The following is a 14,251-nucleotide window of genomic DNA, read 5'->3' on the forward strand; positions in this document are numbered from 1 at the left end:
GATCAGCTGGGAAAACCCCAAATCCACTGAATCTAAACTTTCTCATCCTGGCAGACCTTGGGTTGTACTGTTAATCTGGATCCAGCCCTATAAATTTTCCTCTGCCTCCTGTTAGGAAAAGTGCCTTGGTAGACACAGAATTTCCAGAGACCTAAAAGCCATTTGGTGGAGTTACAGAGCTGCAAACTGAAAGGCACAATTCCAGTTACTACATCTGCCAGGCTTCTCAAAACTGAATCCAGCTGCAAGAATTCAAGCTCCAAGCTTGATAGTGGTGTCAGTGGAGCTTATTCTATACTCACAGAAAAGACATATGGCCACAAGAAAGCATAAGCGCTGATGGTTTGATGGGAAGAACTACGTTGGCACCTGAGCCAGGAACAACTTTACCACCTCTCCATCCAGATTTGGTTAAATGTTAATCCCCAAAGCCAGGTAAGCAAGTAGTCAAAAGTACAACATATTAGGACTTTCTAATGGGACGAGGACTGGAAGAAGAAATGTCAAGCTAATCATAATAATAAGGAAATCAGAAATGGGGTTATTAAGACAGAGGTTACAAAGTGGTCTTCTGTATCTTTAAAAGTTGTGCAGGGGAAAGAAAGAATTCCACCTTGTGGTTTTTCCCATTACATGGTGACAGGATGTACCTGTCTCATGACAGGATTGCAAGAACACCTGCACTTGGCTGACTTTCTCTTCTCCTAAAGATACAGGATCAGTCTCAGGCCAAGAACCTGGTAACCCTAATTGTAACAAAGTATCTTTTCAACAGCAGTATGCCAACTTAGAGCATTTTACATTTGGCTTCTTGTTCCCAAACAAACTTTGTTTCTTTTATACTGCCTCTGCCTCTTGATCTTTCTGTTTTATTCCCTTCTAATTATTATTATTATTATTTATTTAATTTAATTTATATACCGCCCTAAGCCAAAAAGGCTCTCTGGGCGGTGTACATAGAGGATAAACAAGAAAATATATGAATAAAACAAATATAAGAAAATCAAAAAGCAAAACAAACAAAGAACAGAAACCAAACAACATCAGAACATACCAGCAATGAAACACTGTTTTAAAATACACTACAAAACAATTTCTTAAAAAGAATATTTAAATTTTTTTAAAATGCCTGGGAGTATAAAAAGGTTTTCACCTGGCGCCGAAAAGATAGCAGCGTCGGCGCCAGGCGTACCTCATCGGGAAGACTATTCCACAATTCGGGGGCCACCACCAAAAAGGCCCTGGATCTAGTCACTGCCCTCCGAGCTTCTCGATGTGATGGCACTTGGAGGAGGGCCTTAGATGTCGAGCGCAGTGTACGGGTAGTCTCGTATTGGGAGAGGCGTTCCACCAGGTATTGCGGTCCCATGCCGTGTAGGGCTTTATAGGTCAAAACCAGCACTTTGAATTTAGCCCGGAAACAAATAGGAAGCCAGTGCAGACGGGCCAGAACAGATGTTATATGAGCGGACCGTCTGGTCCGCGTCAATAGTCTGGCCGCTGCATTCTGGACTAACTGTAGTTTCCGAACTATCTTCAAGGGCAGCCCAACATATAGCGCATTGCTAGAAGTTACCAGAGCGTGAACAACTGAGGCGAGCTCATCACTGTCCAGATAGGGACGTAGCTGGGCTACCAATCGAAGATGGTAGAAAGCGTTCCATGCCACCGAGGCCACCTGGGCCTCAAGAGACAAGGAAGGATCGAAAAGAACTCCCAAGCTACGAACCTGTTCCTTCAAGGGGAGTGTAACCCCATCAAGAACAGGATGAACATCCTCCATCTGGGCAGTGAAGGCACTCACCAGCAGCGTCTCGGTCTTGTCTGGATTGAGCTTCAGTTTATTAGCCCCCATCCAGTCCATTATCGCGGTCAGGCAACGGTTTAGTACGTTAACAGCCTCACCTGAAGAGGATGAAAAGGAGAAATAGAGCTGCGTGTCATCAGCATACTGATGACAATGCACCCCAAAACTCCTGATGACCGTACCCAGCGGCTGCATGTAGATGTTGAAAAGCATGGGGGACAGAACCGATCCCTGCGGGACTCCACAGCGGAGAGTCCAGGGTGTCGAGCAGTGTTCCCCAAGCACTACCTTCTGGTGACGACCCACCAAGTAGGAGCGGAGCCACTGCCAAGCAGTACCCCCGACTCCCAACTCTGTGAGTCTCCCCAGAAGGATACCATGGTCGATGGTATCAAAAGCAGCTGAGAGATCAAGGAGAATCAACAGAGTCACACTCCCCCTGTCCCTCTCCCGACAGAGGTCATCATACAGGGCAACCAAGGCTGTTTCGGTGCCAAAACCGGGCCTAAAACCGGATTGAAACGGATCAAGATAATCAGTGTCATCCAAGAGCCCCTGGAGCTGGCCGGCAACCACCTGTTCCAGGACCTTGCCCAGGAACGGAACATTCGCCACAGGTCTATAGTTGTTCAGGTTATCTGGGTCCAAGGAGGGTTTCTTCAGGAGTGGTCTCACCACCGCCTCTTTTAGGCAGTCAGGGACCACTCCCTCTCTTAAAGAGGCATTTATTACCTCCTTGGCCCAGTCGGCGGTTCTGGACCTGCTGGCTTTCACCAGCCAAGAGGGGCAAGGGTCCAGAACAGATGTGGTCGCCCGCACCAGTCCAAGGATCTTGTCAACATCCTCGAGCTGCACCGACTGGAACTCATCCAATAAATGGGGACAAGACCGTGCTCTGGATGCTTCATTAGGACCAACTGCTATAATATTGGAGTCTAAGTCCCGACAAATGCAAGCGATCTTATCTTGAAAATGCCTGGCAAATTCATCACAGCGGGCTACAGATGAATCTATAATGTCCCGAGGGCCAGAATGTAAAAGCCCTCGTACAATTTTAAAAAGCTCCGCTGGGCGGGAGAGTGATGACTTAATAATATCAGCAAAATATCTCTTTTTTGCTACCCTCACCGCTACTATATACTGTTTTGAACAGGCACTTACCAAGGCATAATTACATTTATCGGGAGTCCGCCTCCATCTGCACTCAAGCCTTCTCTGCTCTTGCTTCATCGCTCTCAGCTCCAAGGTATACCATGGAGCTGTATGAGCTCTGCAAGGGAGAGGGCGCATGGGGGCAATCGTGTCAACCGCCTGGGTCATTTCCATATTCCACAAATCAACCAGGGCTTCAACAGGAGCGCCAGTCTCCTCAGTCGGAAAAACCCCCAGAGCCCTTTGGAAACCCTCAGGATCCATTAGTCTCAGGGGGCGGACCATTTTAACAGGTCCCCCGCCCTTGTGGAGGGAAAGGGTCGCTGTGAGCCTAAACCTCAGCAAGCGGTGATCTGTCCATGACAATGGTATAGATGATAAGTCCCCAACCTCCAGATCACCATCTCCATGTCCAGTGGCGAAGATCAAATCAAGGGTATGTCCCGACACATGTGTTGGGCCAGTAACAAATTGAGACAGCCCCATGGTCGTCATGGAAACCATGAAGTCCTGAGCCACCCCAGATAAAGCAGTCTCGGCATGGATGTTGAAGTCCCCCAGTACCAATAGTCTAAGGGACCGCAACAGTACCTCCGAGACTACCTCTGTCAGCTCAGTTAGGGAATTTGTTGAGCAGCAAGGCGGGCGGTACACCAACAAAATTCCCAGTCTGTCTCTCTGGCCCAACACAAGGTGGAGACATTCCAAGCCAGTCGTCACTTGGACAGGGTGCTTGGTGAGTGAGCAAGAACTCCTATAGACCACAGCAACCCCGCCTCCCCGACCTTCGGTTCTACCACAATGCTGAACCATATACCCAGGTGGGCAAATCTGGGAAAGAGCAACTCCTCCCTGGTCACCCACCCAGGTCTCAGTTATACAGGCCAGGTCGGCAGCTTCTTCCACAATCAGATCGTGAACAAGAGAGATCTAATGACATACCGGCCTGGCATTTAATAACAGCATGTGGAGATCCGAAGGCTGACTGACAAAACAACCAGCAGTCCTGGGGATGTGAGGAGAACCGGAACAAGTCACAGGCACTATTTGTCTGGGACGAGTTCCCCTTACCTGGCATGTTCTCCTCACAATTATTTCCAAGACCCTCCGTGGCGCAGAGTGGTAAGCGGCGGTAATGCAGCTGAAGCTCTGCTCAGGGCCGGAGTTCGATTCCAACGGAAGGAGGAAGTCGAATCTCCGGTAAAAGGGGTCGAGGTCCATTCAGCCTTCCATCCATCTGTGGTCGGTAAAATGAGTACCCGGCATATGCTGGGGGGTAAAGAAAGGCCGGGGAAGGAACTGGCAATCCCACCCCATATATATGGTCTGCCTAGTAAATGTTGCAAGACATCACCCTAAGAGTCGGAAACGACTGGCACTATAAGTGCGGTGACACCTTTACCTTTAATTATTCCCATGAAGCTCTTTATTTCTGGCATTATTTTTTGATTGGCTGACTTCCTCATCTAGTCTTTGTGCTTTATTGATCTGTTCCTCAATCAGTGCCTCTCTTGAAGAAGTCCTTATTTGCTTCCCAAACTGAGTTTACAGACATTTACTATTACCCAGGGTCCTGGAGACAACTTCTAAGTGTGTTTACAGTCACCTATTCAGGTTAACTGCACTGAGCTTGAACTGAAGGCAAATAAACACTCAAGAACAAATCCAGCTTACTTAGAGTAAGTTATATGCCAAGCCGAAAAACAAATACGTCTGGTGCAGCTTTTTTGCTGAGATTAATTAGTCTTGCTGCATAAAAACTATGTTAAGTCAACTATAGCTTTAACTGTTTACAATTGGCTTGAATTTGGACCAATTTGTGGATTCCCTCTCTCTGTCATTTTTAATTTAGGTTGACTGGGCATTCAAGCTGATAGCAAGTTAGTAAAGCACAATCTTTTTTTTATTCTCCCCCTCCTATTCCTGCTTCTTGGCTGAATTTCATCTTCTCCATAGTCTAACAACAACCTTGCAAATAAGCCAATGAAAGCTACAAGCCTGCCAAAAAAAGGGAGGAATAGTATGTTCTGAGGCTAAAAGCTTGCATTTCCATGCTGGCTGCAAAAGAGAGGAAACCCCATTCTCCTTACCCCACACAGAAGCACAGGGTGGTGTTCAGTGTCAGTCCTACGCAGAGTAAACCCACTGAAATTAATGAACCTAAGTTAGCCATGTTCAATAACTTCAATGGATCTACTCTGACTAGGACTAACACTGAATACTGCCCATAGACTTCTAGTATCTTGGCAGACTAGTTTAATTTTGTTTAAAGCCTTTACCAGGCAGATTGGTAGAGAAGTGAAGCAGCAATCCATTCCTTTTCTATACAGGCATACCCCGCTTAAAGTAGCTTCACTTAAAGTAGCCTCGCTATAAAGTACATGCTCCATACATCCCCATACCCCGCTTAAAGTACGTGCGCTTCGCAATAACAGATACTTTATTGGCATGATGCCGCTGCCATCTAGTGGTAATTGCGTGCAGTACAAGTGAAGATAATTGCTTCACTTTAAGTACATTTTCACTTAAAGTACACTCCCTGGTCGCATTGCGTACGTTAAAGCGGGGTATGCCTGTAATTGCCCTTCTGTTCTTAAAGACAGGGGCTTCCTTTTCTTCCCTGCTAACACAGAAACCAAGTGGGCTGTTGGAGGAGAGATGAAGTGATTGATCACTTCTCTATCAGCCCTCTAATTTAGCTGCATGGACATTCTGGTCACCTATGGCAACCAGGTGGGTCCTTAAATACAAAGCTAGCCCAACATTGTCCTGGTATGTCTGCTCTAGGGCAGCACTGGACACATGACATTTTTGGTTATTTCTAGCAATATAAACGTGGTACAAAACTGGCAGTTTCTGCACTCATAGAAATATCTTCCCCACCAATTACTTAGATTTTCTAAATATTCACCTTTCCCCCCTATCTTGTTCAATGCAATTGTTTTCCCAGGTGCTGCTTTTCCGTACTGCACATACACACACACTCTCCAGAGTTGCTTATTTCTAGTCCTGGATTAGTCACATGGGTAATCTCACCCAATCAGGCACTGACTGGGATGATGTCATAATGCTGTCTGATTGGATAATTTTGTCTGGATAATTTTGATACTGTTAAAAATATCTGCAAAACATTGTGACTAATTTTGGTTCAGTTGTAGCCTGTTCAATTCCCATATACAAAGAATATGATATAGAGAATCATTCATTTTCTTGTACATCACTATGTTATCTAAACCGAAGCCTGGCAGTATATGTCACTAAAAATGTTCTACATGGTTCACCCTATACTGGCGATTGCTTCCTGAAGTATTTTCATGAAGTTTCAGCCTAATTCAAGGGTAGAGCAAATAGTCATCTCCAGATCTTGTTGGATCCCAACTCTCATCATCCGTAACAATTGGCCATGCTGGCTGACAAAGAGTTGCGGTCAGTTCAACAGCATCTGGAGAGCATCATGTCAACTATCTCTGGCTTAGCTCATGACTTCATAATCCCTCACGTGATCTAGCAGTAACATCCCTATAGTCCTCTTAAGTGCCTCTATTGGGCTGCCCATGTTTTGAACAACACAACAGCTTAAGGTACCTAGGCATCCATTCACTTTACATCATTTAATATACCATGGTACAGACCTCTCTCAGTGGAAGTCTTGTTGCCTGTTATCAGACAATTGACTTTTAAGGGAGAAGAACCACACAAATTAGAAATATAGCATTCCGTCAGCTGCCAGTAATGAAAAGCAGGAAGCTTGGTATCTTTTCAGCTGCCCCACCTACTCATGATCACCCTGACTTAGTGTACAGTGTTAAGTCTCCTACACAAAGTCATATATATTTGTGATTAGGAAATGTTTGAGAGATCACAAAGTAGTGTTTAGAGCTGGCATCAGAGTGGCTACCTATTGATTAGAGATTGTTATAGGAGGTATACAGTGTTGTTGTACTAGGGTATTAGGTACATTCACCTGGAACATCTCAGTGGTGGATGCATTATAAAAATCAATCAATATATACATCAACTTTAATAATTAATAAATATTATCATGCAACAAAACTTTCAAGTACACTAGAAAGCAACCAAACTGGAAAAATAGGATTTTAAACATACCAAGATCTAAGGTCTGGGTTTGGATACAAAAAACAGAAGACCAGCTACAAAGTTTACTGGATGCCATTGACAAATCAGTATCTCTCGAACTATCTTACATACATGATCTGCCTAAATAGCCACTTTGAGGTCCTTGGATGAAGGATAGGATACAAATTAACAAATAACAGCAAACTTTACAGTAGTTCAAGCATTTTAAAAAGGCTCAGCTATTTAGATAGCTGGGTCAACTTATCACTTATTTCCAAAGAATTCAATGAAGTAATTGAAACACAGCAAAATTCCCCTCGAAGTCACTTATCTGATGGTACAAGGGACTTAACAACAGTCTCCAACAACTGCCCAAATTCACAGCACTCTTAGTTTCACAAGCCAAGATGTACAGTATGTATTTCCTGAACAAACCAGCCGAAGGCAGAAATCCTGATTGGTCAGTGCTTTAACAGCCTCAATATTGTAACATCCTACCCCTTCCCTATCTTCTAGAAGGAATAAATACTTCAGAATTTTTTTGTACATTTCTCTGTTCTAAAGGGAAATATGAATCTTCCCTTTAGAGCCTTCCTTATGAGCTTAGAATTCTATATGAAGCAACTGATTGAGCTGGTAACAAAAGGGAATTACTGATCACTAAAGTGCAGATATGAGACCACACAACTGCATACAGGGTACCATCCAAATCCTACTGGAAGTCAATGCCTCAAAAAAGGGGGGGAACTCAATATACTTAATTCATGTAGCTGCTTTAAAGATACAGGAGTCCCCAGGTGAGGGGAGGGGGAGACAAACTGGCAATCATTATGTCACAGACATTTCATTGACTTTAAATAGGTCTGCCTTGCTATATTTTGTTCTAAGAGAGTAATCATTCTATGAAAAAGTCCTCCATTATACATAGGTAGCTTCCATATTCATAATGATTTCTCAACTGATGTTAATGAAGAGATTGTTTGCGAGTACATTGCTTTACACATGCAGTTCAATTTTCTTTATTAAAATGAATGGGATTCACAAACACCCAGGAGCTGCACATGTACCTTTGAGCATTCAGAGAAGAAGGCCAGGTTTTGTCATGAGAAAGTACCCTTGTGGCTGTATGTCACAGTCACTCAGTGGGGACTTGTCCATTAGGGCAAATGGGGTACTGCCCCACCAATTCCAGTCTACCCTCAGCCAGCCCCTACTGGCTCGCTTTTTTACTTACAAAAAGTGCAGAGGGGTGGTACTGGCTGTCAGCTTCCTCTGCCTAAGTCTTATTGTTGGCTTTGTAGAACTCTTCAGGGAAGTGGATGGGGACAAAATCAGAATTAGTTGGTTCTGCCTGTTGTTGCCTCTGGCTCTGTCTGTCATTGGCCTCCCTCCTTTCTACCCTACTAGTCCCAATGGGCACCAGCCACCATTGCCACTACCTCTGCAGTATTTGTGAGTGTTGCAAAGTGTATCTGTTTTCTGGCTAGATATTTGCATTTGTAAAATGCTTTCTGGGTAGTTGTATGTGTGTACTCTTTTACCATAATGCTTATATTTGTTTTAGAATCACTGCTCAGGAGGCTCAGCTGTGAGGTATTTAATTAAGAAAAGAGATACAGGTGGCTTCTTCTGGGAAAATCAATCCAGGGCTACAGCTCTGAATGGAGACCATATTTTGGCTAGGCAGTTCTTCATTGGTGGAAATTATTATTATTATTATTATTATTATTATTATTATTATTAATAATAATAATAATAATAATAATAATGGCAACAAAGATTATCAGGGGACTGGAAACAAAGCCCTATCAGGAGGGACTGAAAGAACTGGGCATGTTTAGCCTGGAGAAGAGAAGACTGAGGGGAGATATGATAGCACTCTTCAAGTACATGAAAGGTTGTCACACAGAGGAGGGCAGGGATCTCTTCTCGATCGTCCCAAAGTGCATGACACGGAATAATGGGCTCAAGTTGCAGGAAGCCAGATTTCGATTGGACATCAGGAAAAACTTCCTAACTGTTAGAGCCATATGACAATGGAATCAGTTACCTAGAGAGGTAGTGAGCTCTCCGACATTGGAGGCATTCAAGAGGTAGCTGGACAGCCATCTGTCAGGAATGCTTTGATTTGGATTCCTGCATTGAGCAGGGGGTTGCACTTGATGGCCTTGTAGGCCCCTTCCAACTCTACTATTCTATGATTCTATGGTCAATATCCCGCCCTTCCTCCTAAAGGGAGGAAATGGGGCAAACTTACCCTCTGAGAAATGGGTCATATTCTGGCACTAATTGGGAATTTATTTTGCAGGTCTTGAATTTTTTGTCTGCAACTTGGAATATAATTCTGTTGAGTTGCTCTTTATTTTAAAAAGAAGTGGATGTTTGGTGAATGGCACCCAAGCTGGGTGTCTACCAGGAAGACCACCAGGCAGACCTTCTCTGTGATGGATCCTTAATTAGAGAATGCTCTCCCCAGAGAGTTCCACCTGACACCTTCTTGTTTGTTCTTTTGGTGCCACAAAAATACATTTTAATTTTCCCAGAGCTTTTGCACATAATTTTAGTTTTTATCTGACTTCTAAGATCTTGCCATTTTTAGTTCTTGTGTTTACTGTTATGATCTGGATTTGTATTAATCGTTTTATTTTGGAGTCTCCCCAATTTTCCTTTCATTTAAACCATCCTGGATTTTTTTTTATTAAAGGATAAATATATCTGCAATTAATTAATCCTGCTGACAGTAATGCTAATAGTAGTCTCTGGACAGCTTGGTATTTTGAGACTACCTGGAATATCCTTGGCTAAAATAGGGAGGCAGCTGCACAGATCACATTTGTTCCACAAGAGTCTCTGTCAGCTGTCTAGACGAGCAGCACAGGTGAAAGCAGCTTGCACATGTATACTACAGGAGCAAAATGTGCTGATACTCAGTAAGAATCATGTGAACATGTCATACAATAATTGCTGTAAACCGCCCAGAGAGCTTCGGCTATGGGGCAGTATATAAATGTAATAAATAAATAAATGCAAGTCTGGAACTAAAAAAATTTTTTTTTCTTTTAGACTCCATACCTTTGTATGTCTATGAATGGTAAGGGACTCTTAACTAAGGCGCAGTGTGCAGAAGGAATCTATATTATATTCACTGATACTTTACCTCTGTGTGGAATGAAGCACAACATGCAGAACTGAGCAATAGTAACATAAGGCAACAACATCATACCTGCCTTGAGACCTTGCAATGTGTTAGTGCATCTGAAAACACTGTGCTGTGGTCATGGTAACTGGAGCTAAAATGCTGAGAACTAAACAATCAAGAGTATTCTTATTTTGTACCCAGATCAGAAAAATATAGGCTAGCAATTAAGTTGGAGTAAGTGTTTTTGGGAATGGAAAGGGAAGTGGGAGGGGGAATCTCATTTCATTACACTCTTGCTCCTAAACCTGCAGCTTTCAAAAACAAATTATAGCACAAGCAACATGCCTAGTTTATATTGGATGTATCTCTCTGAGCCCAAGTCACCATGATTCTTTTCAGCCAAAGCAAAATAAAAATAGACAGATCTCTTCTCATTCATTCATAATCTAGTAAATCACTTGTTATGCAGATGCCAATTGCTGAGAAGCCTATTAGCAGTGAAAGAAAGAAATCTCTCCCCTCCCATTTTTTAAAAACTTGAAGGCAAGAAAGAACGGTTTTTCTTGCAACAATTGGCTGTGAGGAACTATGGGAAGGTAATAAGAAATCACCTTGCTGTATAATATGGCTGTGTCTATACCACTGAAGCAGAAGTTTTTAAGGAAATCACAGAAACTCTATATATACACACAGGCTATACTTAAGAATTCAAAACAAATTATAGTCAATCATAAATAATGCCTCTTGCAGCAGTAAGAACAGAACACAGAAACAAATTGCATCACATAGCAAAATATCCCTTTCTATACACAAGGCTTTCCTAGTTTCATCTGCAGAGAAAAGTGGAAATTATGCTCTGTTTGGTAACAGATAGAATTTCAATTAGAGGGCTTTACAGAGTTTGAAACATGTTAGCAAATGGTCTTTTCTCCTCTTTTTCTTTCTCTCTATTGCAAGTCAAGAAATCACCAAACATTTGTCCTAATAACCCTCTCAACTGAGCCTGTTTGGTAAGAGCATACTGTACCATAATAATGAGAGTTCTGGGTCTGCTCATTTCATCATCACTATCCAGAGGCAGGATTTCGTGTGATAATTCCTCTTGCCGTCGTCTACAAATATGTGCACAGTTCCTCTGTACCACTGAACGAAAGGCTTGAAGCAGAACAATGCTGGCAGCACAGCCCATAGCTGCATCCTGAAGCCTACAAAATAACTTCAATGTTTATGCTATGTTTGAAAAACAGTAGCTTCTTGTCCCTGAAAACAGCCTACAATGCAGCTGCAGCCAGCCAGCTCTCTCCAATCATTTCCTTGAGCTGCAATCATCTGATCACAACCAAGTAGCTTGGATGCAGATATAGGAAAGATTTAATCCAGTGAAACAACACACACACATCCACGCACACACAGTATTAGGCTAGGATTTTTTATTTGCTGCAACTGTTTCTGAAAACACTGGGGGACATTTTCTCTCTTTTTTTGCCTTTTGCAATAATCCACCTCCTCCTCCTGATCCCAGATACACAGAGCCGCAAAGTATAAACCAGCTGTTTAATAAAAAATCTGGCAAGGCTCATTTAAATGCCTGTTAACAACCACATCAAGGAAAACCAGCAATGACAACCATAAGGAGGATTAAACAGTGATAACTAAACATGAAGAACTTCTTTATATTGATTTATTAAAAATAATAAAAAGCAGTTTCTGCTTCCTGGAGACACATATGCTAGTAGTTTTGAAGGAAAGTCTTTCATTTTCTGAAATGTAGCTAACATGCTGAAGTATTAAAACATGATAGACAAAAATATGCAAAAAGGAAAAAAGGATTGCATAGCTCATGCCCAAACATCAGTGACTTAATGAGAAACACCACTGTTAAGCTCTGAAATGCTTTTCAATAGTAGTTTTTGTGTGTGTGATCCCACACATGCAGTTGTTCTGCAGACTAGGACATTTTTTACACTGGTAGAGGCAGCTTGTGTGTGGCAAATCTCTCTGAGAAGGACTTGCTTGCAAGCACAGATTGACTCTTCCTCATACCCCAAAAAGCAAGGTAACCAACTGGGAAGCATTTGTAAATGTTTTACTTATAATAATTAGTGCAATGAAAGAATCAGGCTGTGAGCAGTTAACAACTTAGCATTCTAACTGCTAGCAGAGAAGTCATTCAGAAAGCAGCTAAAAGAGGTGCTTAGAACTCACATGACCCCGTTTGGATAAATATCAAGATCTTAATAGTACAGTTGTGTGAAATAAGAGTACTTCAGAGGAAGTTGGCACTAAACCTCTGTTCTCACAAATGAAGAGAACTGTGAATGTTTCAAAAGTCTTCAGAAGGAACAATATTCTCATTCCAATGTAAACTAATATTACTTATTACTATGTTTTTGTTGCATCTGCAGCCACATCTGTGTTCACTTTTTAAGCATTGTTTCTATCCCCACACACACACACAGGGCCTTGCTGCTTTTGGAAGCAATGGGAGCCATGCCATTTACTGTCATGGGGACTTGAGCAAGCCTGTAGTTCCTGTTGATGTAATCTTTGGAATGGCTGTTTCATGCAATGAATTGTTTAAAAAGAGAATGGTGCTAATGCTGTTCTCCAGAACCATTTTACACAGGGGTTGATTAGGCTTTAATTACTTAGTAATCTGTCACAATATGGCAGCATTTAAATGAAAATATTTACCAAACCAATTAAATGACTTGCTTTAAAAAGCATTCTGCCTATTGCCAAAATGTTTCTCTCTGCTTGTATGAAGAACAAATTGACTACATACTTTGATCTATTGTCTTTCTCTCTTGCTATATGAATACATGAGAGAGAGAGAGAGAGAGAGAGAGAGAGAGAGACAGACAGTAAGCAGCACTGACAGGCACTTGCATCTATCTGTCTTGAATTTTGTTGGCACCCTTTCAGCCAACGTTTTGCTTCTTTCAGGTCATTCTCTTGAATCATGATCTGCTGCACAGGCAAGCTGGGCCGGTTCTAAAGTGCAGCCAGGTGGGGCACTGGCCCGAGAGCCCCTGGAGCTACAGAGGCCCCTGAGGGGCCCCTCCGCTCTTCTGTGATCCGTGGCAGGAGCCGCGGATCGCAGGACAGGAGGAGCTTCCAAGCCACCCGCCATCCCCCCGCTTCACCTACCTTCCTCTCTGCTGTTTTTTGCAGTGTGCACAGGGTTGCCATCAATCAAGATGGCGACAGAGGCTTCAGCCCCTTACGGAAACCTTGGCTGCCATCTTGATTGATGGCAACTCTGCACGCACAGTGCATGCAGCTGCAAAAAGCAACAAAGAAAGGTAGGTGAAGTGGGGGGATAGCGGGGGGCTGGCGGGCGGCTCGGAAGCTCCTGTCCTACGATCCGCGGATCCTGCCATGGATTGCAGAAGGGGAGCAGAGAGGCCCAGAGCAGACTGGTGCCCAAGGGCCCCGGCATACCTGGAGCCGGCCCTGCAGGCACGTATGCATTAGAAAAGTCCAAGGCATACTTTTTATGCTTAGTAGTTTCATTTTTTTTCAAATACAGTTCAAGCAACACAGGGCACTAGTGTAGTGACAAATTCAGAAGTGCGGGTTCTCTTCATAATAGTCACAGCCACACCCCCTCTTCCCTTTTTTTTTGACTGCTGGGTTGAAAATGAGATCCTTATTAATGCCTTCTCCCACAACAACAGACATCCCTAGGAGCCAATAAGCATTAAAGGGGAGAGTGTTAGCTACTGATAAAAGTCTTCTCAGTGGCTGATTCACCTCCTTTCAATCTGATTGGCTCCAATCAGAAGGAAAGGACAAGGAAGCATGTTAGAAGACTCTTCTCAGTGACTAACAGACTCCCCTTCCATGTTGATTGGCTTGTACAATGCTGGAGACATAGGGACCCTGCTTCCAAAAATGTTAAGGGGTCTAAGAGCCCCTGAAACCCTGGATGACTACACCCTGACACGGGCACAACTGTGTCATTTCTGCTCTGATTGGGGATGCCTCACTATCCCAAGCTCTATTTATTTGCAAAGCAATATGTCTAAGGGCGCAATTCAACTTGCATTTATGTCGGGCTGGGAGAAGTTGGA

General features: G+C 43.1%; 1 protein-coding gene across 8 annotated transcripts in view; it reads right to left on the reverse strand.

The window, feature by feature from the left end:
• Window positions 1-14,251, reverse strand: part of DOCK10 (dedicator of cytokinesis 10) — a 280,049-nt gene that overhangs the window by 216,067 nt on the left and 49,731 nt on the right. For 5 of the 8 annotated variants that reach the window (XM_061636806.1, XM_061636811.1, XM_061636809.1 and 2 more), the window contains exon 1: window positions 11,203-11,489. The exons of the other annotated variants lie outside the window; for them this stretch is intronic. In XM_061636806.1, coding sequence (XP_061492790.1) covers window positions 11,203-11,364 — 162 coding nt within the window. In that variant the 5' untranslated portion in view covers window positions 11,365-11,489. Of the gene's footprint in view, window positions 1-11,202; window positions 11,490-14,251 lie in introns of those variants that run through there. 8 annotated transcript variants of the gene reach the window in all.

The sequence above is a fragment of the Rhineura floridana genome, chromosome 7 (genome assembly GCF_030035675.1).
Source record: "Rhineura floridana isolate rRhiFlo1 chromosome 7, rRhiFlo1.hap2, whole genome shotgun sequence".
NCBI classification, from domain to species: Eukaryota; Metazoa; Chordata; class Lepidosauria; order Squamata; family Rhineuridae; genus Rhineura; species Rhineura floridana.